Below are 24,908 nucleotides of genomic sequence, written 5' to 3' on the forward strand. Positions count from 1 at the left end.
TGTCATTGAGGTCTATTTTAATGCGTTTGCGTTCTTCAAAGTGCAGTTCGAGGCTAGTTATTATTATTAATTAGTGTTCCAGCTAGTTAATTAGCATTTTTAGGCCTAATTTATCACACAGTTGACTCTGAGCTGTTTATAGGGGTAATCTACAAATAGCCTCAAAATTCGTCAAATATGGTTAAGACGCCATATTGTGACGTCATTCCTATTCAGGTTTTATGGATCCACTCTGTATGCTTTTCATACTTAGTTTATCAATGAAATACAATAAAAGCACTTACAGTCGATTCATTACCAATGGCCATTTAGATAAAATTATTACAAACTTTCAGGCATATATAGGGTTTGCTAAAAAGTGATGTGTATACCTAATTGCCTGAGAAACTCCACTGTCTTCATAATTAGGTTGGTACTAACTTAAATGTTGATTTATTGCAACAAATAGCATACATTTCTCAACCACTCCAAGTAGCTGATGGTATTTCAGAATAATAAAAAGCTACCGAAGAGAAATGCATGTTTAACAAGCACAAAATTCGAAATTGTTCTCTAAGCTAGGGACAAAATGGAGTGCTGTATTTTAATGTTGGCTATCCGTTAGTAACTTTCCACCATTATGTTGGCTTGGTATTAAACGACAAGTTTTTGTATATTTTGTCATGTAAAAGTAGTTTAAAAAATCTGATTGTTATATTGTTGATATCAATTTATTTGTGGTTAATCAGTGAGTGCTATTAGTTGCTTAGACGTCTAGAAGTAAATCCAGGAACCAATGGGACAACTGGAAGATTAACCAAACACCAAAAAAGCCGGGATTTTCAACGAGAAAGAACATTTTACTCACATTGCCATTATATTTTTCTAAGTATCATTTCTGGACGTTAGCATAGTGCTCACACTTTTGTTTATGTTTTTGCATTGTGGATACGCTAAAGGTCAACACATGCAGGTGTGTTTAACAAAATATTTTGTGATTCTATAATTCTCCTAAGTACAACACTGGCATCATGGATGTTGATGGTTTAGATCTTCAAAAGCCTGCTTCGGATTCATCCTTACTTAACGATACAACGGAAAATAGTTCAGTAACAAAAAATGCAGCAAGTTTGAGTGATAGTAAAGAATTCGAGTCAATATCAAATGAAATTCACTCTTCAGATAGTCCTGAAATTCTTCAAAATGAGGCACGAGGGCCCCCAAATGGTGAGCCGGAGACATTTAGTAGTATGGAAGTAGATAATGGACCAACTGAAAGTCAAATTCATAAAGACAACATGCCGCCACATTTGGAGTCTAACGAAAATATTGCAGAAAATTGTGAACGTGATACTGAAATAATGGAATCTGAAAATGTAGAAACCACAAGCAGTATAGACCCTATTGAATCTAATCCAATTGATTGTGCCAGTAAAAGTACCAGTGAAATTGAGTCTCAAGACCCCCCGGATGTAAATAGTGATCCGATATCAACTCTCAGTACATTTCCTTCAGATGAGCCAAGTGATGAAAAAGTTTCCCCTTGTGAAGATTTAAATTCAGAACCAAAAATGCTTCCGACAGAAAGTGTTATTGTTTTTGATAGTACTAGTGATAGAGACAGTATATGTCCTGATATTGGTAAACTGACTAGTGCTGATGAGGACTTTTCATTAGTAAACGAGTTACCAGTGCATAAAAGTAGTGACACTCAATGTGATTCTCCCCTAGCAGACACCTTAAATATTCCTGAGCATTATGAAAATGTAGAAAAGGACCTAGATCAGGACCAGGAACAAGACTCCACACTGAACGATGTGGAAATGGACCCAATCAAAATAATTTCCGAAGATGATATGGATATTTCGTGTCGAGATAATGTGCCGGCCACAGATTCACCTGAGCAGTCCAATGATCCGGAAAATGTTCTTAACGATCCCGAATTACATTCAATCAGTGTTGCAGACATTCAAGGCCCAACAGAACAAAGTTCAGAAGAAACCACCAATTTACTAACTGATGAAGACAGTCAATCTTCACCAACAGCTAGTATTGACACTATTAAAGGTAGTGTTGAAGAGAATCCACTGATGGAAAAAGACAGAATAGAATTTGCGGAAGTTAATTTTGATGCCAATGACAATGAAAAAGAAATGGACAAAGCTACAAGTAATAGCAGAGGTATGGTAGATGCCAAGCAATTTTTGTGTATATATATTCAGCTTAATATCATTTTAGATTCAGACATTGATGCCATCAATACTGAGACAGATGTACTCGATTCAATTGACAACAGTCAGGGATCAGATGAAGCAATCACCATCATTCCTGACAGTGAAAGAGAGATTACAGAGGTAGGTTATATTTTAGTGATTTATTTCATGAAAAATCTTACGTTTTTGGGCCATAATCAGTTTTAATACGAATCCCTTTTTATAGGCGGAAAAGGAAGCCGCATCTTCTCTGCCAACTCTCAAGGATATATCAGATCAAACATCAAGTACCCCAGAGGAAGAAACTGATGAGCCAGAAACGTCTTCAGAAGATGAGATTAAAATATACAGACATGAAAAAGATAGCGAACAGTTTTGTTGCGAGTGCAAAGAGGTGAGATTTTGTATATATTCATCTACTAAAATCTACTATCAAAACTGATTTGAGTTTTAATGAGACTCAGATTGGAATTAAATTATTTCTATGTTTGTTGACACAATATCTTATTTTAGAAAAATTCCTGATTGAGGTATTCGGTTGCCCCGCAAGTTTCTTTCGCGCCATTCTGAATTACTCTAGCTGGCTCTTTTAGGTCTCTGCTTAGGTTTTCTTTCTTCAGCTTCTGATCCCCTTTTAAAGACTTTCGCGATGAGAATTTCTTTGAAAATTATATCAGTTTTTAGAAAATTTCCGGTCAATTGTTGCGAATCAAGGACTGGGAAGTTTTTGAGCATTTCGTGGAACTGGAACGTAAAAGCGCGCTGAAAGTATCAATTCTTCTAAATTTCACAAGCAAGTTCGGAAACTGCTCAGAATTGTGTTAACCGACACGGAAACCACCAGTTGAAATTTGTGAACAATTGCATTTTATTAAAAAGAATTTCACGATTTTACCGTTCATGGGACAATTAACAGCTTATTGCATACAAAAAAATGTCTACAATTTTTTGGAAATTGTTGTCGGGCTGCTAATCATGCGTCATCAGTAAACTTTTCATGTGGGTTTTTTAGTAGCTTTAGTTAAAAAACTAGAGGTCGAGGCGATGAGGTAACGGTCGAAGTTGTCTTCTGTGTCCCTATCCAATCACCGTAGTGAAACGCGGAAAAGAACTTCGACCGTTAGCTGATTATCTTCGATAACGTTATAAGCTTACAACGGCTTATAAGCTTACAACATTTTTCAACCAACAAAAACCATTGCTTTCTTGTCTTGCCACTCCTAAAAGTTTATCGGTATATTTATTAGCACCCTGTGTTTCACCATAAATTAACGTTAAACAATAAATGGAAACAGGTACTTATGGGACACCCTAATATTTAATTCCATTAATTGTATTGCAAATAAATTAAGCAAAATTATCGTTTTCTCTTTGTTTACAGACCAAAACTGCAAAATACCATTTCTCTGGTACGGATTCTGAAATTTCATACATATGTACCGAGACTTGCTTAACGCAATTTAAAAATACTGCCACAAAGAAAGTAACGATGATTGTTGATGAAGCTCAAGGATTGAGAGTGAAAAATTTTATGGAGGGCCCAAATAAAGAACCACCATCTTTATCATTCATTCGAAAGTGCGCTTCTTGTAGCAAGGTTACTGATGATATCGAAAGTAACTTAACTTGGGAAATAATGGATTTCTGTAATGAATTCTGTTTATCCAAGTATCAAAAGATGATCGGATCCAAATGTGCCAGTTGTGCGGGCGATGTGAAGTCGACGTCTCTAGGAAAATATTGTGTTCGGTTTGGAAATGATATTAGGCAGTTTTGTACTAGTACTTGTCTTGAGCAGTATAAGCAAGGACTTAAAGTATGTTCCTATTGTCAGCAAGATATGTCAAATGGACCAGACGGGTTTTTGGCTCCTGTAGGCGAAAAGGGACAATTTAAGGACTTTTGTTCGAAAGTGTGTATGGACAAATACGACATTATGACCAATGATAGGCCCCCAAATGTAGAATCAGGAACTATCTGCTCTGTATGTAAAGAAGAGAAAGTAATTTCAATCGAATTTGAACATAATAACAATTTGAATTACTTTTGTGGAGAACCCTGCTTTGTAGCATTTTCTTTTGTCAACAAAATATCACCTGCAAAGTGTGCCATGTGTCGCAGACACTTCAACAAATCTGTCTTAGAGCAACACACAATGTATTACGATAATATCCAATATAGTTTTTGTTCGAATAGTTGCGAAAACATCTACATAATTGCACATCGAAAAATCGTGCCATGTAGCTGGTGCAAAGTGAAGAAATATAATTTCGATATGATTAAAAAGTATTCGACAACTTCACCAGTTATCAATATGTGCAGCATAAATTGCCTGAATATGTATCAAGTATCTATAAACGCTGTGAATGCTAAACCAACGCCTTGCAATTTTTGCAAGAAGCAGGCAAACCCCGCTTACCATTTAACCATGTCCGATGCAAGTATGAGGAACTTTTGCTCTTACATGTGTGTCATGAATTTTCAAAATCAGTTTCCAAAGCAGCTTTCCTTCAATAATGTTGTCGATCCCATTCCGGCAGGAACTCCACAGAAGAGTAAAAAGGCTATTGTTTCGGATACTGGTGAGTAGTTCAGAATATTTTAAAATATTTCACAAAATGCAGTTTCGTGCGAATCACTTTCGATCGAGGGATCAATCAACATTTTAAGTTACCACACAAATGTTACGAAACAGTAAAGAAATTATCCTCGAAAATATCCCGGAATGATTTACTTTGGTTTAAAGTGAGACGCACGTATTGGAATGTATATACATGGTTTTAAGCACTTCTATATTTTCAGCAACGACTACTGGAAGCGAAAACATATCCCAACTTCCCATAATATCAAACGTTCAAAGTCTAGCAATTACGAATGGGTCTGTAACTCCGCCGCTTTTACCACCCGGCCTAACTCCGCTTTCATCAACTAGATTAACTCGGTCGAAATCCACCACGTCAACACCACAGCAGCAGACTTCGAGCGTCCAAGGAGTACAAAATTTAGATTTACCAGTTCAAGTACAAGTTAAACAACACTTTATTATAAAAGAAAAACCGTGTCCCGCTCAGAGAAATGTGGGCGTTATGTGTCAGCCAAAGCAAGCCGTGAAAGGTAAATATGAAAGTAGATGATGTGAGTAGCGATTGAAAATATAGTTCCAGGATTGCAAATTACACCGACAACAAAGGACGCATGCATACAGACAGACAACGAGGATATTAAAAAGATAATTATACCAGTACCAGTGCCGATATATGTTCCTGCGCCCTGTCATATGTTTTCAACACCAGTACCTTTTCCCGTACCGTTTCCACTTCCAATACCAATTCCTATATTTGTACCCACAACTAGAAACAGTGCAGCTGGTATTATGAAAGAAATAAAGGTAAGAGCAAGGATGGAAGTAGAAACAAGATACACGCTAACACATTATTTATTTTTTTAGAAAATTCAGGTGAAAATCCCAACCGATCCGTATGAGGCGGAATTATTAATGATGGCAGAAATGGTAGCGGAAGAGAAAAAGGAAGATCATACGGATTCAGAAAGCGACATTGATGATACTGTAGGCGAAACTGGAGGAGAGTATAGTCCCGAACCTGTTGACACAAATAATACATTCGGTGATGACATGCTACAGATCGCTCTAAAAATGGCCACAGGTAGAAATCAACATTTATGATTCGATAAAGGTGAAAAAATGTGTAATTTAGAACTCGACGAACCAGCTGTGGATCTAGAAGGGGCTCTAACTGCCAATACAATCACAGCTCCTCAAGGTGGGCATCCTCCGGACACTCATTCTCAGGAAGAAAATGTAGACGATCCACAACCAATCCATTCTCATTTACTAGAACGATCACCTCTGCGAGGTAGAAAAAGGACTATGCGTGGATCACCTCGTGGTCAACAGTCTAAGCGTGGTCGAAGGATGTCACATCATCAGGTGGATATGCCCATGATACAGCCTGCTCAACCTCCTCCGCCTCCAGAGCCGCAAGAAAAGCCGGACGCCAACATGTGTCTAAAGGTATTGATTGAAATATTTCTTCACATTCTTGTTATGCTTAATCGATTTATTGCAGTACACATTCGGAGTAAATGCATGGAAACAGTGGGTTACCACGAAAAATGCTGAATTGGAAAAATCATCGCGACGTGTAAAGCTCTTCAAAACTGAAATTCTTCAACTGACAGCAGATGAACTAAACTATTCGTTATGTTTGTTTGTCAAGGAAGTGCGGAAACCAAATGGTCAAGAATACGCCCCTGACACAATTTATTATCTGTGTTTAGGTATTCAACAGTACCTCTTTGAAAATGGCAGAATTGACAATATTTTCTGCGATCCCTATTACGAAAAATTTACTGATTGTCTGGACGAAGTTGCCAAGAAATTTTCAGTTTTATATAATGATTCGCACTATATTGTAACAAGAGTCGAGGAAGAACATTTATGGGAAAGCAAGCAATTAGGCGCCCATTCACCACATGTTTTGCTCAGTACATTGATGTTTTTTAATACCAAACATTTCAATTTAACGGTGAGTCGTTGCTTATGCTTGCCCTTAAGGAATTACCTACTGGGTTTTTTTCCTTTCTAGACCGTTGATGAACATATGCAGTTGTCTTTCTCACATATTATGAAACATTGGAAACGAAACCCTAACCAGCCAGGTGCTAGCAAACTTCCAGGATCGAGAAACGTATTATTGCGATTCTACCCTCCTCAGTCTGCTCTTCGTAAGTTTGCAGTTACATTGGTAATTCAATATGTTTACGTATGATTTGTAATTTAGAAAATAACCAGAGGAAAAAGAAAGTATATGAACAACAAGAAAATGAAGAAAACCCTCTCAGATGCCCGGTAAAATTGTATGAATTTTACTTATCGAAATGGTAACAGTAGCTTTTTAAATCTTTACAAGGTGTATTAACAGTTTTCCTTTTTTTAGCCCTGAAAGTGTAAAAACTCGAAATGATGTGTTTTATCTGCAACCAGAACGGTCCTGTGTCCCGGATAGTCCGGTATGGTATTCCACAATGCCCCTACCAAAAGAAGCACTTGAAAAAATGCTACATCGTGTTAAAATGGTTAAAGAAATCAATGTTGCCCTTCTCACAAGCTAAACTTTTATATAATCAACACGATAGTTGTATATATTTGATCTAAGATTATGAATAAAATGCGACTTTATTGTAATTCAATTATGAAATTAGGTGTATTGCGATTGAAATAGAATTATTTTATTCTTTCTTTTTTAAGAACTCAATTGTATGTATGACGCAATAAGTTTGCTTAATATAAAATTATTTTAAAAATAAATTTGATTTTATTTTATTTGCTGTTTCGTCCTTTCCAGATTTTTTTGCATTGGAGGGTCATTAATTAAACAGTATTTATTCAAATCGAAATAAACACACTAGCGCCACTTCTCAACCAAATATTGTAGTAAATAAAGTGGAATAATTTATCTACTCTACGTCTACAAAAAAAACTGCATTTTCAGTATAAAATATTGAAAAGATGTATTGGGGTAATTTGTTTCAATAAACTATACACAATTAAAAAAGGTGATAAGATTGCCACTGTAGATATAAACTTTAGAAAATATAACAGCTTTCATTGTTCAGTTCAATGGTAACCAATAAAACTTAGCATAATATAAACAACTTATCGTAAAAAACTATGCATTCAAACTTATTCTTATTGGTTTTCGTCGCGAGTATATAAGTACAGGTGTATATGCCGCCGTCTATTAAATAGGAACCAAATTTGACTATAAACTTTTTAAATGTTCATTCGACATTTAAGTACAAGCCAGTAGATCCTTCCAAGACAATAGGATGTGTTTACGCAATATTTGAGCAAAACTGTAAAACTACAGTAAACATATTTCCATATAAATCTGACATATCCATCTATTTTTCGGATTTTAGTTTTATTAGCGAGAAAACTTGTGAATGACTAGCAAAAATTGGACAAAATTACAGGATGATTATATTTTGTTTCAGATACACCGTAGAAAGTAAAAATGCTGGCTGGTGTCTAAGTTTGAAGTTTGGACGATAATAATGTTTAAAAATATGTTCAGCCACCCTGTAGATATCCGATTCAAGAATAAGTTTGAATTTAAATTGAAGCAATTTTCAAAAATTTAGCAATATACGTTTTAAATGACTAGTTAAATCAATACACCTAATAAATATAAATATATAAATTCATTACTGATGACTTAAAAATTATCAATTGATATACAGTCCATTTCAATCTTACATATATTGCTTTACTTAATTGATTCTACTTTATTGTTAAGCCCATATTTGCTGAAAATAATTGTATAAACTATCATGGCGTAAAATAGGTCTCCCAAAATCGTTATATAAAAACTAACTTTACATATATATGTACACGGTTTTATATAAAGTTGCTTATTTTTGGTAGGTAGGTGGACTTTACCACCATATTCATATTTAAGATTTATTGAATAACTATTTTCTTTCAAAAGTAGATCAAAAAAAGCAAAATATTCTAAAATAAACAATTACTTTTTGAAAAATTATTCTGTTTTCAGTGCGAACTACACAAACTGTAAATGTTTATGCATTCGTATTTAAAAAGTTTTTGGACTATTAAGCTGCTCTTTTAGCTATTGTGCTTCAATAAAAGCTAAGATCGTATCATAGTAAACTAGTAGAACATGACTTCAAAGCGGTCATAGTTTATATGATTTGGGTGCTGCTCTTATCGGGAAAAAGAACATATGCTTTTTTTAACCAAGTTTTACAGATCAAGGTAATATTTAGCGATTTTAATCAATGCGCTTATTTTGTGGAGATAAAAAAATCTCTTTTGATTCGTATCTCTTACTTACAATCTAAAAAAATGGGGAGAATAAAAGAAAATGGCACGGTTTTAAATTTTAGAACCTAACTATACGTGGAATTGGAAAACCCTGGCATATTGATATTATTATAGTATCATAAAGCATTCGTGAAAATTGTACATCCGATGCATCTCAATTGCCGCTTGTAGCTTCATTAATGGAAATTATATTCACACCATATTTGAACTAGTTATCCATTAACTTCCTACCAGTTCAATTTTCCTATATTTTTTCCTTTTATTCGATACCGAATCTTTAAAAAGCACTGGATCTAGCCTTAAATTTGATCTCAACAGTGGCATATATCCAAAAACCGCTGCAAATGTATTGAGACAGGTTTGTCTTTGAATGAAGTGGTCTGGGTCATTCCATGGAGACCAACTACCGGCGCTTGGCTGTTCTTTGTACTGTTTTCTTTGAGTTATTTTAATTGGAGGTCTACGTGTAACGTGACTGACTAAAAAGTTCATGAGTATATCTTCACAGTTTTGACTCTGTTCGACGGTTTTATGTAGCAATGGACTCAGCCATTCGGTATAAAGGTAGTTGTAATACCGATGATAGAAGGCTGCTCCCGTCAGCACGATCGAATAATCGTTAGTCCATTTGGAAGTGTATCCCCAAGTGGATTTGGAGTCATCCCAATAATGCGATCGACCAGGATACCCAACAATTCTATCAGGAAATTGCCTCCAAACAACGAACGCAAAATCAATTTCTTCAGTGGTAAGTATCGTATCCTCATCCAACGAAAGAACAGAATCGGTCCTAATTTCTTTGTGCGGGTAAAACCGCTGAGAAATGCTGGATTTTCCTTCCAGGCCGCTTCCAGTTTGGATGATATGTAAAGGAATATGTATAGGTAAAAGTGGCCAACGATTTCTGTTCGGTGGTCTTTTGTCATTTGACCACACTATGAGAATTTTTGCTACATATTTACTTCGGGACACGTAACTGACTAGTCTGTAAAGTGTCGAGGTTTGTGATAAAGTTATACCTGGAATAAAATCACTCTGTTACTCAGGAATTGTGATCCTAAGAAGAATTCTTCCTAGAAGTAGCTTGCGAATTTTCAATTAAAAAGAGTAATTTTCAACAATTTTTTTTCAGGGGTAATTTGAATTGAGTTTTCGGTAATCCAACGTGTTAAGATCAAGCCGATTCGGGCCAACAACGGGAAAATTCACCCAAAATACGTTCTGGGCACTACTATACTACACCGAGGTGGTTTAATGGACACCAGGATGCGTTCTGGACCTTCCGCGATTACCAGAGCAAATATTTTAAATAATTTTTTTTTACCGTTTTCAAAAAAGTTTCAGTTTACAGCCATTCAAAAATGAGCCTGAACTTATTGTGGCTTTTACCTCATTACTAGCACGCATCAAACACACAAGTAAAACATCCAAGGACAATGTCATAGATTCGAACGAAAACATTTTTATATATGAAATTAAAATATAAAAAAATACTTTCAGAGATGATTTTTGCAGATGGATTGAAATATCGCATCTTTCCTCTAGTGATTGTGTAAGGAGAATCACAAAAAACTTGATTGCCATACTTTGTCGAGTGCCTTCGGAAAATAGTAGCGATCAGCATTTGATGTTTATAGTGTTTTTTTTGTGTTATAGTGTTAGTTTATAGTTTCTACCCTGTAGAAACGTTATCTACAGGATAGCAAATGAAACAATACAAAATAGCCTACACAACAGGCCGAGGCTGAATCGCAGAGCAAATTTCTTTGATGTTTCGTCGAAACACCGACAGAAAATGGATCGTCTGTCGGTCTTTTGACAAAACCTTCGGCTCGGGATCGACTCGTTGGGACGCGGCATTAGATAGCTCCATTTTTGCTAACAACTGCAATATTAACCAAAAACAAAAAATCGTGTTTTTCAAACGCGTTTATATGAAATCTTTATTTGAACATGCATGTAAAAGCCCTTCCACAGGCCAACCGAGTAAAAAGGCCGGAAAATGACAACGAACAAAATATGAAATCGCCATTAAATCATTAAACAAATAGGAAACATTAAAATACGATTTTAAAACTCTTATATAATGATACTAAACCTTACGTGCTTGCATATTTTGATTGTCTAGAATTGATGCCACCATTTTTTAACAAACATTAAAACCTACACAAAAAACCTTATTTGAACAGTGAATTATTTTTATGCGCTCAACGCGTTCTAGCAATTTGAGGACAGCAGCCAGGAGCGCATTCAGGCTGGTTCGGAAAAGCCATTAGCAAATTAAGCGATGCTTCTGTTTTGTGGCAATCATAAAAAGGTCTAGAACTCGTTTTTGTCTAATTAAACGGCAGCAAAGCGGGTTTTGAAGGCGGATTTTTGATCATTGGCCTAAATACGTGATTCTCAATATCGATTAACTTTCAATATACATCTGATAACGTTTTATTTAAAATATTTCTTTTTTTTAATTCACCAGTATTGTGAAAATCGCTTGGACTATGCGGATACCGCCTCACGAGAACCAAAAACAATACATATTTTTCGAGAAAGCGTCAACCATTATTTTCGTAAAATAGAAAATCTACTTACCAAGCTGACAGTATATAACAGCAGTAAATTTGTTGATATCTGATTCAACATGAAATGGAAAGTCTTGCAGAGAGTCTGAGAAGGTTGGTAAAGTGAGCAAAGCCCCTGGGAAAGAATTCCATATGGTACCATCTCGCTTTTGTTTCTTTGGAAGTTTATCCCTTATAATCTCCAGTGTGGTATAGACTATTTTTTCTATTGACGAAAAGTACCTATCCCACAACACTTGTGTTTGTTGGCGTAATTGTAGGATTTTGCTTGGTGATATCGAGCGAATAATATGAGGAACCTAAACCCACAAAAAACCCACAGTTAAAAAAACACCCGCGTGCAAGTTTCCGTGCCTCATGTACCCAATTTACTTTATATTGAATAGTACCTGCAATAGCAATCGTTCGTCTGCCCAAATAACTGCCTTATTCCAGTCAATTACCTCTGAAAATGGTAACGCCCAACTATTTGATAATAAAACAGGAATACAACCCGCTTGTAGAGCTTCTAAAAATCGAAACGAGCCCAATCTTCTACCTCTGGGCACTAAGCAAAATGTTGAATTTTGCAATAGCATTTCATAATCGTATCTGCAAGATAACGAAATGTTTGCAAATTTGGAAAAAGCGAGAAGTTGCGAAGAGTAAATTTTCATGAGTTGGAAAAATATATTTATGCAAACCTTTCATATTCTTTGTTATCCTCTTCGCATCGTTCATCTTTCATATCTTTCCAACTTTTCCCATGTATGCAAGTTGTAACCATTATCATATCTTTCCTGTTATGTAGATGGTATAAAGAATTTCTAGTGTCAGAGCCAATGCCATGTACATAACGTTTCCCTTTAAAGGCCAATAAATAGGTTTTCTCTAAAGGATAACTGTTTGCAGAATTCGACCCTGGGTGTCCACCTTCAATGATAAAAATTAAACTAAAGCTCTTATACAGTAGAATCAATATACCTTTCTCGGGATGAATTTTGTGAAACAGAGGAATGCTTATATCAAATCCAGGCCTAATATGATCCTCAGACATACTTGCCTTAGCTAATATAGCTTTGCCATAATCAAAATCCAAATTATTTTCGGTATAGTTCGGCCAAGTACCAGAATACAAGTTAAAAATGACATGGTTAAGGCCATCATTCCAGTAAGGCAGTCTTTGAGTTTTGCTTTGCATATTTCTCACATAGTCAGCGCTAAGACGATCTCTATCTAATGTATCCATACTTAGGACAAATAAGCATGCTTCCTTTGGATCAGAAGTATAATAACGTGATTCTAACAACACATTTAGGAGCTTCAAGTAGGACGGACTGGGAATATTGTTTTCTTCTTGTGGATAAACATAAACTTTAAAGTCTTTTTCACATCTACTGAAGTCGAAACAAGTTTCCATTCTACAGAGGACTTTTGCATCATTTTGTGTGATGTGCCTATCTCGGCCTATTGCGTATCCTGTATCTATAGTATCCAAATTGACATAGCTGGATAGTACTTCTTCGTTAAAAGGAACACTTGGTTTATGCCGAAAGTGATAGCCCCCAAAGTACCAAATTGTTAGAAAAGCTACGACAAATACTAGCAAATATCGCCTTTTTGCCTGCATCACTACCTCACACAATACTAAATGGAATTATTCATAGTTTTAGGGGATGGGAGGTTTAAGATCCACCTTTACTTCAAAAACATAATTTGTCCTGTACATGTTTTTCCTCCCTCTAATTTTGTCCAGTGCCGTTATGCATGAAGACTAGATACTCACTACGGTTCAGTAAACGCTGACTTTTTATCTCTGTATTGTCTGGAAGTTTTTAAAAGAAACAATCATCAATCGTCAACTGTACATGAGTGAAACAAGAAATTTTTTGACACTTTTGCAGTAAACATCAAAAATTTAAGGTTATCCTAAGTGGGTGGAGCATCAACAACACAATGCCCATGTTGCCAGCCCACGTTTTTTCTAAGTCAATATTACTTAAATGGTAAAAATGTATACTATCTATTTAAAAAAAAGTTGCTTTTCTTTTTTCTCTGGGGAAATTCTCTCAAATTATTGTTAACTACGAATTTTTCAATTATTTTATTTAAACCCGCATTCAAAACTTTTTAACAACTTTTTTACTGTTATTTAAATGTGTAGTTTTTTTTCGAATTTTTCAAGAAAATTGGCATATTAAATAACAAAAATAACATGTAATTACTTGGTATTTTCGATACTGAAAGCGCGATGTATTTCGGGTATCGATTAGGCCTAGCGAAAATAATGTCTATGTCTCATGCCTTGCGATAATCTGTCACCGATTGACAGTTCCTTTGGCATCAAAAATATGGCTGTAAAATAACCCAAAGTCTTTGTTCGTGATTGAATGTTTTTATAGTGAAATCCTGACAAAAAAACAGATCTGTCGACTAAAAGTTGGCTGTAGGATGATACCAAAAATGTTTTAATTATCAGTTTAGCCCTCACATGTCGATAGTAGCAGGAATAGAGAACTGCTCCAAATGTTGGTGATGTGACAGGAGAACGGGGGTGATAACCAGTGGAGTCAAGTTATGATCTCAAGGGTGCGTTCGTGGCATTTGAACACAGAAAAAAGGGCACCCAAATTTATGTCGGGCGTCTGAGAATGTCTAGTGCTGTAGCAGTTAATCCTCTTAAAATGCCTATGTCTCGAACTCAACTTTTTTCATCACATGCACAATATAACCAAGAGGGAGGTGGAGGCAATTTACCGCCTCTAAAGCAAAGTTCTGCCAAAGAGCAAAGCCCTCCAATGCCGTCGACAGCGAGTTCTGCAAATTCTTCGACTCTTCCAGATTTGAGTGTTTCCAGTTTGGGGACGCAGTGTATATCAAGAAGTAACATGCACAGTTCACTTAAAAATTCTCAGACGTCGCTTGTAAGTCTCATTGGAAATGATATAAAGCTTCGTGCTATGATATTAACACCTGAACAAGTGGCGAATATTTATTCTCCCAAGCTCACCCCATATGAGCAGCATGAGATTTATAACTACCCACACATTTACTTCCTTGGATTGAATTCTAAGAAACGTCCAGGAATTATAGGGAACCCCAACAACTGTGACTATGACAATGAACAAGGATCTTACATTCACATTCCTCATGACCATATAGCTTATAGATATGAAGTTCTTAAAGTGATTGGAAAAGGTTCATTCGGACAAGTGGTTAAAGCCTACGATCATGCTAGTCACACGCATGTTGCACTGAAGATGGTTCGCAATAAAAAAAGATTTCATCGACAAGCATTAGAAGAAGTTAGAATCTTAGAACACCTACGCAAGCAGGATAAAGACAATACAATGAACATAATACATATGTTGGATTCATTTAACTTTAGAAATCACATGTGCATAACCTTTGAATTGCTTTCCATCAACCTGTATGAACTTATAAAAAAAAACAAATTCAAAGGTTTTAGTCTACAGCTTGTCAGAAAGTTCTGCCACTCGTTGCTTTTATGCTTAGAAGCACTGAATCAGAATAAAATTATTCATTGTGACATGAAGCCAGAAAATATCCTCCTGAAGCAGCAGGGCAGAAGTGGATTAAAGGTAATTAAGATTTTACTAAAATTTGTATGCATTTAAACTGTTTGTTTTATTCCTAAATTCTTATCTTATCAGCAAATATACTAATATAATATTGCATATTTACGACGCCTGTACCACCTATATTTTGTTCTGGAATTTAAATTCATTACATCATGACTGGATTTGATTCCTCTACCTATTTTTAGCTTCATAGTTAAGGTTACGTTTTAAAATTATTCTATTTTAAGCTTGGAATAAATGCTTAAGATTTTTTTAAAATATTACGCACTTTGAGATATACATTTTTTAATTTCACCAAAGCCCATTTCTTACATCCTAAGCAAACATCTATATAATCCATTTACCAGGCGATTATTCTCGTATAAAGCAATAGAGTCAGATAAACATCGCTGGGTAATATATATCAGCCAATCTTTATTTGTTTGCGTTATTTATACAGTAGCGTCATGATACAGTGAACCTGATTCTAAATGAAAAAAGTAAAAAAAATGGTCTGCACACTTCCATTATTCAATACTCTATTGGCACTCAGACAAATGTATGTATTTTCATTGTATGGTACTTTTTGGACTAAAAGAATGGTTGGTCACACAAGTTGCAATCAAAACCCCAGAGAGAAAATTTAAGCAAACGAATAAAACACCCGGTCTTATTAGGTTGAAGTCCGAGAAAAGCTCACAAAAACGAGTATAAACCTAATATTTTAACGTCTGGTAAATAAATTTTGTTTATTTTAGGCGGGCGTTCTTTATAAATTGAATTCGGGGAAAAAAATGCGTTTGTCTTATCGGGAAAAAATCGCGTAAATTCAATAGCCGCACTCCACTGTATGTTTCTTACTTATCATCATCATCAATCAATCAGCGCCTAAAATAGTCAAGTTTTATTTAATTTGTGTTTCAAGTAGTTAAATTAGGATAATTTTAATTGCAGGTGATAGATTTTGGATCATCTTGTTATGAGCAAAATAGAGTTTACACATATATTCAGTCTCGCTTCTACAGAGCTCCTGAGGTTATTTTGGGCGCCCGGTACGGTATGCCTATAGATATGTGGTCGCTCGGGTGCATTTTAGCAGAACTATTAATGGGATTTCCTCTGCTGCCTGGAGAAGACGAAGGGGATCAACTAGCATGCATAATGGAATTGCTAGATCATCCACCTCAAAAGCTTTTGGACCAATCGAAACGAGCCAAGAATTTTATCAGTTCGAAAGGAATTCCACGATATTGTACCTGTTCCACCTTGGACGATGGTAGGTTTGGTATAATGGTTTAAAATCGACATCAAATCTATGGCGCTTGTTTTGTTTCAGGCTCGATCGTATTATCTGTGGGCGTTAGTCGTAGGGGTAAACCTAGAGGTCCTCCGGGAAGTAAGGACTTAAAAAGAGCTTTGAAAGGCTGCGAAGATCCTCTATTTCTCGACTTCATAGCGCGCTGCCTGGAGTGGGATCCAGATGAGCGAATGACACCCGCCCAGGCCTTGCGGCATGGTTGGCTGCGAAGGCGTTTACCGCGACCTCCAGGGGAAAAGGTAGGTCTCACTAGTTGAGTCTCATTTTTTATTTAATATGATGGTTTTGAGGCTAGCATTTACTAAGCTAGCGAAATAAAAATTCTAGCTGATTTTAATCAAACTCTCAGCATATTTACATTCAAAAGTTTTTTAAAGATGGTGAGAAATTCAACTTGCTACTTGCGCTAGTTAGGAAGATGTGAATTTTTAACGGATAGAGCGTCGTTGAGTAAAACCTTCTATTTTGAGATCGGTATTCATCAAGCTGGCAACAATCAGTGTTAAGGGCGATTTTTATGAAACTTTATGCATGTGTAGAATCGCGTGTCTTCTAAAGGTGGTGAAAATGTCGAATTCCCTGTGGCATTTGTTTGCAAGATGTGAATTTTTTACGAATGGAAAGAACGTCGTTGAATAAAAACTTCCGTTTTGAGATCGGTATTCATCAAGCCCCCAACAATCAGTAAAACGTCTTCTAAAGATGGTGAAACGTTCAAATTGCCACTCGCTTTAGTTTAAAAGATGCTGATTTTTAAAGAGAGCACGAGCCTAGTAAAGGTGTCAGTTATGAGACCGATATTTTTTAAGCGGGCAAAACTCAGGATTGTAGCCGATTTTTGTGAAACTCTGCATCTTAATCATCGAATAATAAAATCACTTCGTATGCAATCGGATATATGCATAAACTATCTGATCAATAGCAAACTTGGCGGACCATCGAAAATCGAATGCATAAGACTTCAGCTTAAAGCCGGTTGTCTTTTGGAAGCACGTCACTTCTTGAAAATTTTGGTCCGCATTTTGGAAAAAATACCCTACCGTACCTAGGGTTTGACAATATAACGTTTTAAGATTATCTTTCCTAGTCTGTATTTCATTGATTTTTTTTCCAATTAAATCACTTTTAGTCGATGATATAAACGGAATTTTTATAAAATCTTTGGTATACGTGCGTTAATACTTTGGGTAAATCAGTCATGAATTTGACGGTTTTAACTATTAGATGTACGTACTATTTCTAAATTTGAACTTTAGATTGACCAAAATAATGCTGCAATTCAAAGAAGTGGATCAATTGGTGGTCCGAGAACGCCAAAAACATCAGGACATCAGGTATCTTATGGTGATGGAAATGCATGACGTGGTAGATATTACTTTTTGTATCGTTGTTGCGTTGAAAGTCAAATATTTGATCGAAGAAGTGATTTGTTGGCGCTTTGGGCTACGTACCGTTGGATGCAATTGGAATACCAAAATAGACATCAACGGCACAACACATAAAGCATTTTTAGATTTGTTGGTAGAACAGTGTGAGATTGTTGCTAAGTTTGCAGGATTAGATTTTGGAGTTTGTGTGAAATTGGGAAGATTGACAAGCATTTATATTGTGTGCAAGCGCCGGCAGAATATTCGGATAATTGCTAGAATGGCTCAAAATTCCTTATTCAACAAAAAAAATCAGGAAATTTAATTTGATGAAAAAAGCGTTTTATCTGATTATGGTTCATTGTTTTTATTTCTTGTTCGTCCATTATGATTTTTTCTGCTTTCTGGATGAACCACGATTGTCAATTGTGAAAATAGAAATTGTAAAATAATGCATTTATAGCTTAAATAATATCTCTAAATTGAATGAAATAACAGGCAAAAATAGTTCGAATTGCTTATTGATGATTTCATTTCAACATCCGTTAAGTTATGTATTTTTAAAACTTTAAAACCAGAGACTCTGCCGGTCATTATAGACACGTTATTGTATTTTGGCAGGAATAATGAAAACTTGAAGCAGATTGATAATTAATTAAGCGAGATTTACATTAATCCTGCAAATTTACCGATATCATTATACTTAAGTGTTTAGTATCACTTTTCAGCTTAAATGAAAAGTTGCATCAGGAATCAAAAATGTTGTACATACTGGTATTCTTGATTAATCAACTCGATGCTATGAGATATTTACAGCTTCTAAATGGAGAAAAGTATTGATTGTTGCATTGCATAATGTGTTTTGCATTGGCATAATACATTTTGTCTAGATCAAGGTTTTCCTATTATGTTGATTCATCCATTATTTTTGCTCACTTTTTCTATAAAGCTTTAAAGTTTACGTAATTAAGACTTGCAAAAGTGTTTGATCACATTATATATCTGCGCCTGGACCTGGACTAGCGAATGTTTCAAGCTGGTTAGCACTGTTGTTTTGATAATATTCGAATGGTCGCGATTAGCTTAGATTGGTACAGCAGGTATATACTCTGATATAGACTAGGAAATCAACACTTTTTATCGGGTGATGTCCGAACAACTAACAATTGACTGCTTTAGTTTTTTTTATCATTTCACGATATTTATTTCATATTCATTGAGGGAGTTATAGTGCAATAGAGATGTGTTTAATCTAAAATTTTTAAAAATGTACTGCCTTTTATGTTTCCTTACGGGTAGGGGTATTTGGACTTACAATAGCCAAGCAGGAGTAGATTTGGAATATTGAAATTAATCCTTGTTGGTCCATGTCCATTAAATGCCTTCTCGGAATCTTTAAAATTTTTAAAAACTGCTATAAACCCATGACGTTTGATCTAGTTTCTACCTTAATTCCATACATAAATATTGTTTATAGCTTTTCAATATTAGTTATTAATAAAAATTGCAGTATTATTCAATTCAAATCAATATCGTATAAATTCTTGCTTTTAAAACTATTTACTTTTGAATTATTATATATTTTAATCAAAAGAAGTATGTATTCTATATATTACTATATACTATTTTAATTTAAATTACTTTACCTTGCCTCAGAATTCCTGATATAAAGAAACCAATTGTCATTGTTCATGGCCAATTCGTTTTTTTTTAATAATAAAATTATCAATGCATTCTGTTTCATTTTAATCTTTGCCTTTATAAATTAAAGTTTTATTAAAAAGATTCCAAGATACGCATTCTGGTTCCGCATGTATTGAAATAAGTTTATCATTGCAGTGACCAGGCTAGAGACTATGAAAAAGCTTTTGTGATACTTCTGTAAATGAAGCACAATTTGATGTCATCAATTGTACGTATCTCGAAATTCTGCGTCTTCTATTAGAGCTATTTCTCATTTTTGGTTGGTTATCATTAATTAATTTCGGATCTGATCGTATGTAGTATTGGTCAAAACAGTTCAACTGTTAATAGACTACAAATGCAATGCGCCAAAAAATTGAGTCTCTTTAAAATCAGATCTTTTTTTTAGCAATATATGCATGCGATTTTTTTTGTGTTATCACAACCAAATATTGATTCACCTAGTTTGTAATTGTATAAATATAAGTTTGCTCAATTTTTTACAATATTTGACTTCCATGTAATTCCTACCAACAGCAATATCAATATTGATGTATAGACTTCTATAGACTGGTCTTAAGCGTTTAAAAGTTTATAAAGTGTTTTGGCTAATAAAAAAGCACGTGAAAGATGTAATTAATTATTGATTAAGCTCAGCTTATCGTTTCAGTCCAATTGGAAATATTCTATTGTCCACAGCTACTTCTCCTAATGTTCCTCGTACTGAGGATCGTCAGTGAAACATTTATTTATTACTAGTTCTGCCGCTTATTTTTTAGAGGAGTTATTCGTCAACTGAACTTGATGCAATGTAACGTATATTTTCTCATCACAGTGATTAATTAATTCTTGAAATTTAAATCAATCATCCGCAATTGTGTCTGATTTTTAATTAGCCAAAGCAAGATAGCTCTTCTAATGAAACTGTAATTAATCCGATCCCAAATGTTTTGAGTTGTTTGCTTAGAAAAATCTGAAATCATTTTAGTCAAAATGTGATAAAATATCGTATTTGTGTTCGTCTGATGGGAACGAATTTTTCAGTTGAAATTGCCTGCTTTCGCGTAATTTCTAGTCTTTGTTTTAGCACACGTTTAATATTAGTAGAGCAATAAGTTGTATCTGATTTGGCAAGTTGGGTCTCTTTAGCTTAGTACCAATTTCATGTGCAGCATGGAAGTGTTTTTTGATATCAAAATAGTCTGGCCATTTTATATCCTGGTATAACGCGTTTCGATGATACAAGTCAAAAGTCAAATCACCCCAGGTCATAGTCACATAAAAGTGGCTAGATTATAATAAGTGAGAAAATGTATATTATCACTGTAAAATACATGGTCTAGATGTATTTTAACGTTAAATTGACTGTAATTAGAACGTGGCTTACTTGATGGATGTTCGATGTAACACATAGAGCTACACCTGCATTTTGATAAATACAATAATTTAATGATTTGACATTTTACATTATATTAAAATGTGCAACGATAACTGGCCTGAGTAGACTAAGTGATAGTAGGATACTAAAAATATTGGTCAGAAAGTGACGCGACTGAAAATTAATTCATGTTTATATGTATTCTACATCACAATTGTAGTTAATTGATGTAAATATCCCCTTGCGTAAAGGGCGAGTTAACTAAATTCTAATTTTTAAAACCTACTGATAACAGTCATTGTGTATACTGGGAAAGACCAAATAATTCAAACTAAGGTCATTCTTCCCATCTAGTTCAGTGTCTTATTCATACATGTATGTAAATAAAAATAAATTCCATTCATCGTTGCTCTATTCAATCGTCATATCTCATAATTACGAATGCGTAATAATTGATCTCGAAATATTAACCCATCCTTTCAGGATAAATGTATTGCGTCAGCATATTTATTTACTTTAATTTCATGTAGATTGAGTCGGGTTTCATCGCTAAAACGGAACACGTAAGTAGACAATAGAACCTCGATATAAGTAAGTGCAGATCTCAGGCTGCATAAATCGTTTTAGCTCCTATTAGCTCTCATCCGCTGGATTTATAAGAAAAACGATTGTTTCTCCAGTTTTAGGCAGTATTCTGCCTAAACCTGTAATTCGATTGTAATCAATGTAAAATATAAGTACGAGTGTAGAAAGTCTGTTTTCCGGCTAATCGCATCTGATGAATACTAACAGACCCGAAATCTGTTCTTACCGCGAAACCTTTGGCGGCTCTGATGGTGATGAAACTATCGTCGTTTTGCATGTAGAACGTTATTTGTTTAGAGATCGTGGACAATGGTTTGTATTAAATGTACCAAACATCTTGAGCATATATATATATAGGGTGAGTCAGGAAAGCGAGACCCTTTCTTAGATCGTTCATATAAGGGTTGTGGTTGTCAAAGTATTTGTTTCTACTACAGTTTTATTGATCAATTTGAAACTTCAATTTTTAAAAACAATTTTATTTCAAATTAAAACAAACACTAATACATATTTTACTTGTGACCGAATCTGACTATACTATGATTTATGACCCTTCCAGCACGTAACCAATATTATGACTAAATTGTGATCAGAGCAAAAACGATACTACGACTTTTTAAAAAAGAAAAGGCGGCATAAAGCCCGGCACTCACGATACATTAAATTCCATTTAAAAAAACTGGACTGTCATAACTTTACTTTGAGCTACCCAGTAGTACTTTAGACTAACAGAAACAATTAATTTGGTGACAACGACAACTCTTATATGACCGGTCGCTATTTGTGTACGATCTAAGAGGGGAGGTCTCGCTTCGCTGAGTCACCCTGTATATTTAGGAAATATAAATATATCTTAATATGTATGTCTCATGGATATGAGTTTTTCATATAAACTATATTGCTTTTCCTTTCTATTAGTAAAGCTCGAATACCAAAATATTCTTAAATATTGTTTTTTTCACAAATAACATGGAAAGTCGATGGTCTAAAACATGCATTTCTGAGGCAAACCCCAACTGACTAAACTTATTAGAATTTGGGTAGAATATTCATCCAAACCATTTGACTTTAAGTACGCACATTTCAGATTGTTGTCAAACTAAATCTTCCACATTTGTTACCTAAACTATCACAAATCGGGTGGATGTCCAGGCTAATAAATTATTTTCCATCATGTGTCTTGAAAACGACTTCCGGATTAAGATATTTAGTAGTAAAACCTGACTCACTCTATAGAATAGCGTATCTTGCGGTTAGACATGCATTAGGTAATATTCCGGTGAATTAATTATACTGTGGATTCGTTCCACTTTCCTCCGATCAATATCAGTTTTTTTTTTATTATTTAAATATTAGAAATAAAATAGTGTCAATGGTCCGAACAAATTGTGCATTTTGGGTGTTTTTCTTACGTACTTTCTGTACTGTATGCTAATAATACCCTGTATGCGGTTGTTTCATGTCTCTTTCTGCTGGCTGTGTAAGTTGAGTGCCTAAGAGACGAATTTCTCAAATTGTTATATGAGTTGCATAGTGTTATTTGAATTAAATTTTTGGCACTCGTCTGGATTTAATAAATTTAAACATGTTTTTTTCTGATTCGGTTATAAAAGTTTTATGTAAAATTACTTATTTATCTTTTTTCTTTGACAAAATTTGCCAAACCTTAAATGTTCAAAAGCTAAGTATTAGCAAATCAGGTTATGATATTTAGGTAAAAGTGGAGGCTGTTTTAAAGTTTCAACATCACTTTGGGGAATAGTAAAATAATCTATTGGAAACCCCCACTTTTTTATCTTCTTATCTTGATCATACTTGACTTGCACTAACGCAGAACATTTGGGAAGCGAAACAGAGTATACTACATTATTACCAAGAAACAGAAACCCTCGTATATAATGTTTGTCAACTTCTTATTCTGTAGTATTATATTTTTAGTTTCTTGCAATATATCGCTATAAGCATGGTGGTATATTTTTTGTATTTGATGTTGAAACACCGAATTTGTTAGAACTGTAGTGAAGCACTGAGTAAATGGCTTTATTATAGCTAACATATAGATACATTACTATGAAAATGGAAATCAGAAAATATATTAACTAACTTATGATTTTCTATAGATATAAGCAATGATCACTATTAGTGTTAAGTTCATTTTAGTCACTGGGCTAATTTGTTCTCACCTGTACACATACATGTACATGCAGATTAGCCCCGTTATGCCGACTGCTAAAAGAGCTTGATCTCTTAATTTCTAAAGCTTTCAACAATTTTTCTAATACTTTCATGTCGATAATGGCGTAATGTAAACCTACTTAACGACATCGTCTTGATTTTGCATTATTATGTTTAGTTTAGTGGTCAAGTTTAGTGCACATTTGTTCTCAATTGTTTAAGTAAATTTAGATTTTCTGATTTCTTTATCAAACAATCTCTGTTAGTTTTAATGGAAAACATGATCGTGTTCAATTTCGCAACAAGTAAATTTTAACCACGCCAACTTTATACAATAATTGTATAAAGTTACAATTATTGTTTAAATCTAGCAAAGATGTGATTGTATGTAATGTTAAGTCATGTTTATATGTCACACTAATAGGTTTTAAATACATCTCTCTTTATTAAAATTATTTGCTTTTTACTTTTTCCAATCTTAGTCTTATTTATAATGATCCAATGTGGTAAGTATAGGAATAACAGCTGTATTGCGGCAGCGCGCCCAAATAGCGCGCATAAAAATGCTTATTTTTATAGACAAACTGACCGTTTTCACTTATTCTATAGTTTCAACTAAATGTTGTATATGTTCTGTGAGTCTGTTTATATTTTAAGGTGCCTCTGCATATAAAATTAAGGAGAAATTGAAATAAATTCATATAATAGCAATTTATCAATAATAGCCACTTAAATATCTGGACTTTAAAGAAAAATTGTTCGGAAATTATTGACTGTTAGTAATAAAAGGTTGGTTGTTCACTCTAATATATCAGGTAGCGGATGTGAGTTTTCAAATTCAGAGCACCAGCCAATCATAAAAGTAAATAGTATCAAACCGTAAGATCGCGTGAGTCTTTGTTTCACTGTTTAACTCAATATCAAGTAAAAAATTAATGCATTCTATTTTTAAAATAACAGGAGATTTTTTAATGAAAACAGTGGAACAGTAGATTTAGTGAAAAAACACTGGGCGCTACATAATTAACGTTAAATTCTAAACGCTTTTCAATATAGCTTTGCTGGTGCGATAAGTAGACGACTACTTCGATTTTTTTCTCCCGCGATATCCAATAATGTTATATCACAGCTTTAGCTGCAAGTTTATATGACTGACTCTTTTCGCTAGAAAAATATAGCGCGCTATTTTATAAAGCTGTACGT

General features: G+C 34.5%; 3 protein-coding genes across 5 annotated transcripts; 2 read left to right on the top strand and 1 right to left on the bottom strand.

Annotated features, from left to right (window-relative positions):
* Positions 1–9: 9 nt before the first annotated feature.
* Positions 10–7,521, top strand: LOC109537912 (zinc finger MYM-type protein 4). Of its 2 annotated transcripts, XM_019904868.2 has the most exons (13): positions 10–2,160; positions 2,218–2,333; positions 2,419–2,586; positions 3,574–4,774; positions 4,995–5,306; positions 5,351–5,580; positions 5,641–5,857; positions 5,909–5,974; positions 6,050–6,225; positions 6,281–6,739; positions 6,800–6,938; positions 6,995–7,094; positions 7,151–7,521. In XM_019904868.2, the coding sequence occupies exons 1-13, from the start codon at positions 1,011–1,013 to the stop codon at positions 7,323–7,325; spliced, it is 4,509 nt and encodes a 1,502-aa protein (XP_019760427.1). In that variant the 5' UTR covers positions 10–1,010; the 3' UTR covers positions 7,326–7,521. The 2 variants fall into 2 exon arrangements, with proteins under 2 accessions (XP_019760427.1, XP_019760426.1); XM_019904867.2 differs by having other exon boundaries at positions 11–2,160; positions 5,909–6,225.
* A 177-nt stretch (positions 7,522–7,698) lies between these two features.
* LOC109537981 (exostosin-1) lies at positions 7,699–13,538 on the bottom strand. Its single transcript, XM_019904994.2, has 5 exons — positions 12,603–13,538; positions 12,323–12,551; positions 12,029–12,230; positions 11,650–11,938; positions 7,699–10,079 (listed from the first exon to the last, which is right to left on the bottom strand). The coding sequence occupies exons 1-5, from the start codon at positions 13,246–13,248 to the stop codon at positions 9,280–9,282; spliced, it is 2,166 nt and encodes a 721-aa protein (XP_019760553.1). The 5' UTR covers positions 13,249–13,538; the 3' UTR covers positions 7,699–9,279.
* Positions 13,539–13,921: 383 nt separating this feature from the next.
* On the top strand, positions 13,922–24,157 carry LOC109537941 (dual specificity tyrosine-phosphorylation-regulated kinase 2). 2 transcript variants are annotated; one of them, XM_019904931.2, is made up of 5 exons: positions 13,922–15,220; positions 16,154–16,475; positions 16,536–16,756; positions 17,774–17,851; positions 19,724–24,157. In XM_019904931.2, exons 1-5 carry the CDS (start codon positions 14,270–14,272, stop codon positions 19,724–19,726), a joined length of 1,575 nt encoding a protein of 524 aa, XP_019760490.1. In that variant the 5' UTR covers positions 13,922–14,269; the 3' UTR covers positions 19,727–24,157. The 2 variants fall into 2 exon arrangements, with proteins under 2 accessions (XP_019760490.1, XP_019760489.1); XM_019904930.2 differs by having other exon boundaries at positions 17,774–24,157.
* Positions 24,158–24,908: the final 751 nt, after the last annotated feature.

The sequence above is a fragment of the Dendroctonus ponderosae genome, unplaced genomic scaffold, assembly GCF_020466585.1.
Source record: "Dendroctonus ponderosae isolate FM_Combo_2020 unplaced genomic scaffold, Dpon_F_20191213v2 Dpon_F_20191213_1, whole genome shotgun sequence".
Lineage (NCBI taxonomy): Eukaryota > Metazoa > Arthropoda > Insecta > Coleoptera > Curculionidae > Dendroctonus > Dendroctonus ponderosae.

Bases quoted from the DNA above. Each gene is read 5' to 3' on its own strand.
- LOC109537912 (XM_019904867.2), top strand. From the start codon at position 1,011: ATGGATGTTGATGGTTTAGATCTTCAAAAGCCTGCTTCGGATTCATCC. The intron at 5,858-5,908 runs GTAGAAATCAAC...TGTGTAATTTAG, and splicing joins CGCTCTAAAAATGGCCACAG to AACTCGACGAACCAGCTGTG. The intron at 6,226-6,280 runs GTATTGATTGAA...GATTTATTGCAG, and splicing joins ACGCCAACATGTGTCTAAAG to TACACATTCGGAGTAAATGC.
- LOC109537981 (XM_019904994.2), bottom strand. From the start codon at position 13,248: ATGCAGGCAAAAAGGCGATATTTGCTAGTATTTGTCGTAGCTTTTCTA. The intron at 12,231-12,322 runs GTTTGCATAAAT...GTTATCTTGCAG, and splicing joins GATAACAAAGAATATGAAAG to ATACGATTATGAAATGCTAT. The intron at 11,939-12,028 runs GTACTATTCAAT...TTGTGGGTTTAG, and splicing joins ACGAACGATTGCTATTGCAG to GTTCCTCATATTATTCGCTC.
- LOC109537941 (XM_019904930.2), top strand. From the start codon at position 14,270: ATGTCTAGTGCTGTAGCAGTTAATCCTCTTAAAATGCCTATGTCTCGA. The intron at 16,476-16,535 runs GTAGGTTTGGTA...GTTTTGTTTCAG, and splicing joins CTGTTCCACCTTGGACGATG to GCTCGATCGTATTATCTGTG. The intron at 16,757-17,773 runs GTAGGTCTCACT...TTTGAACTTTAG, and splicing joins CGCGACCTCCAGGGGAAAAG to ATTGACCAAAATAATGCTGC.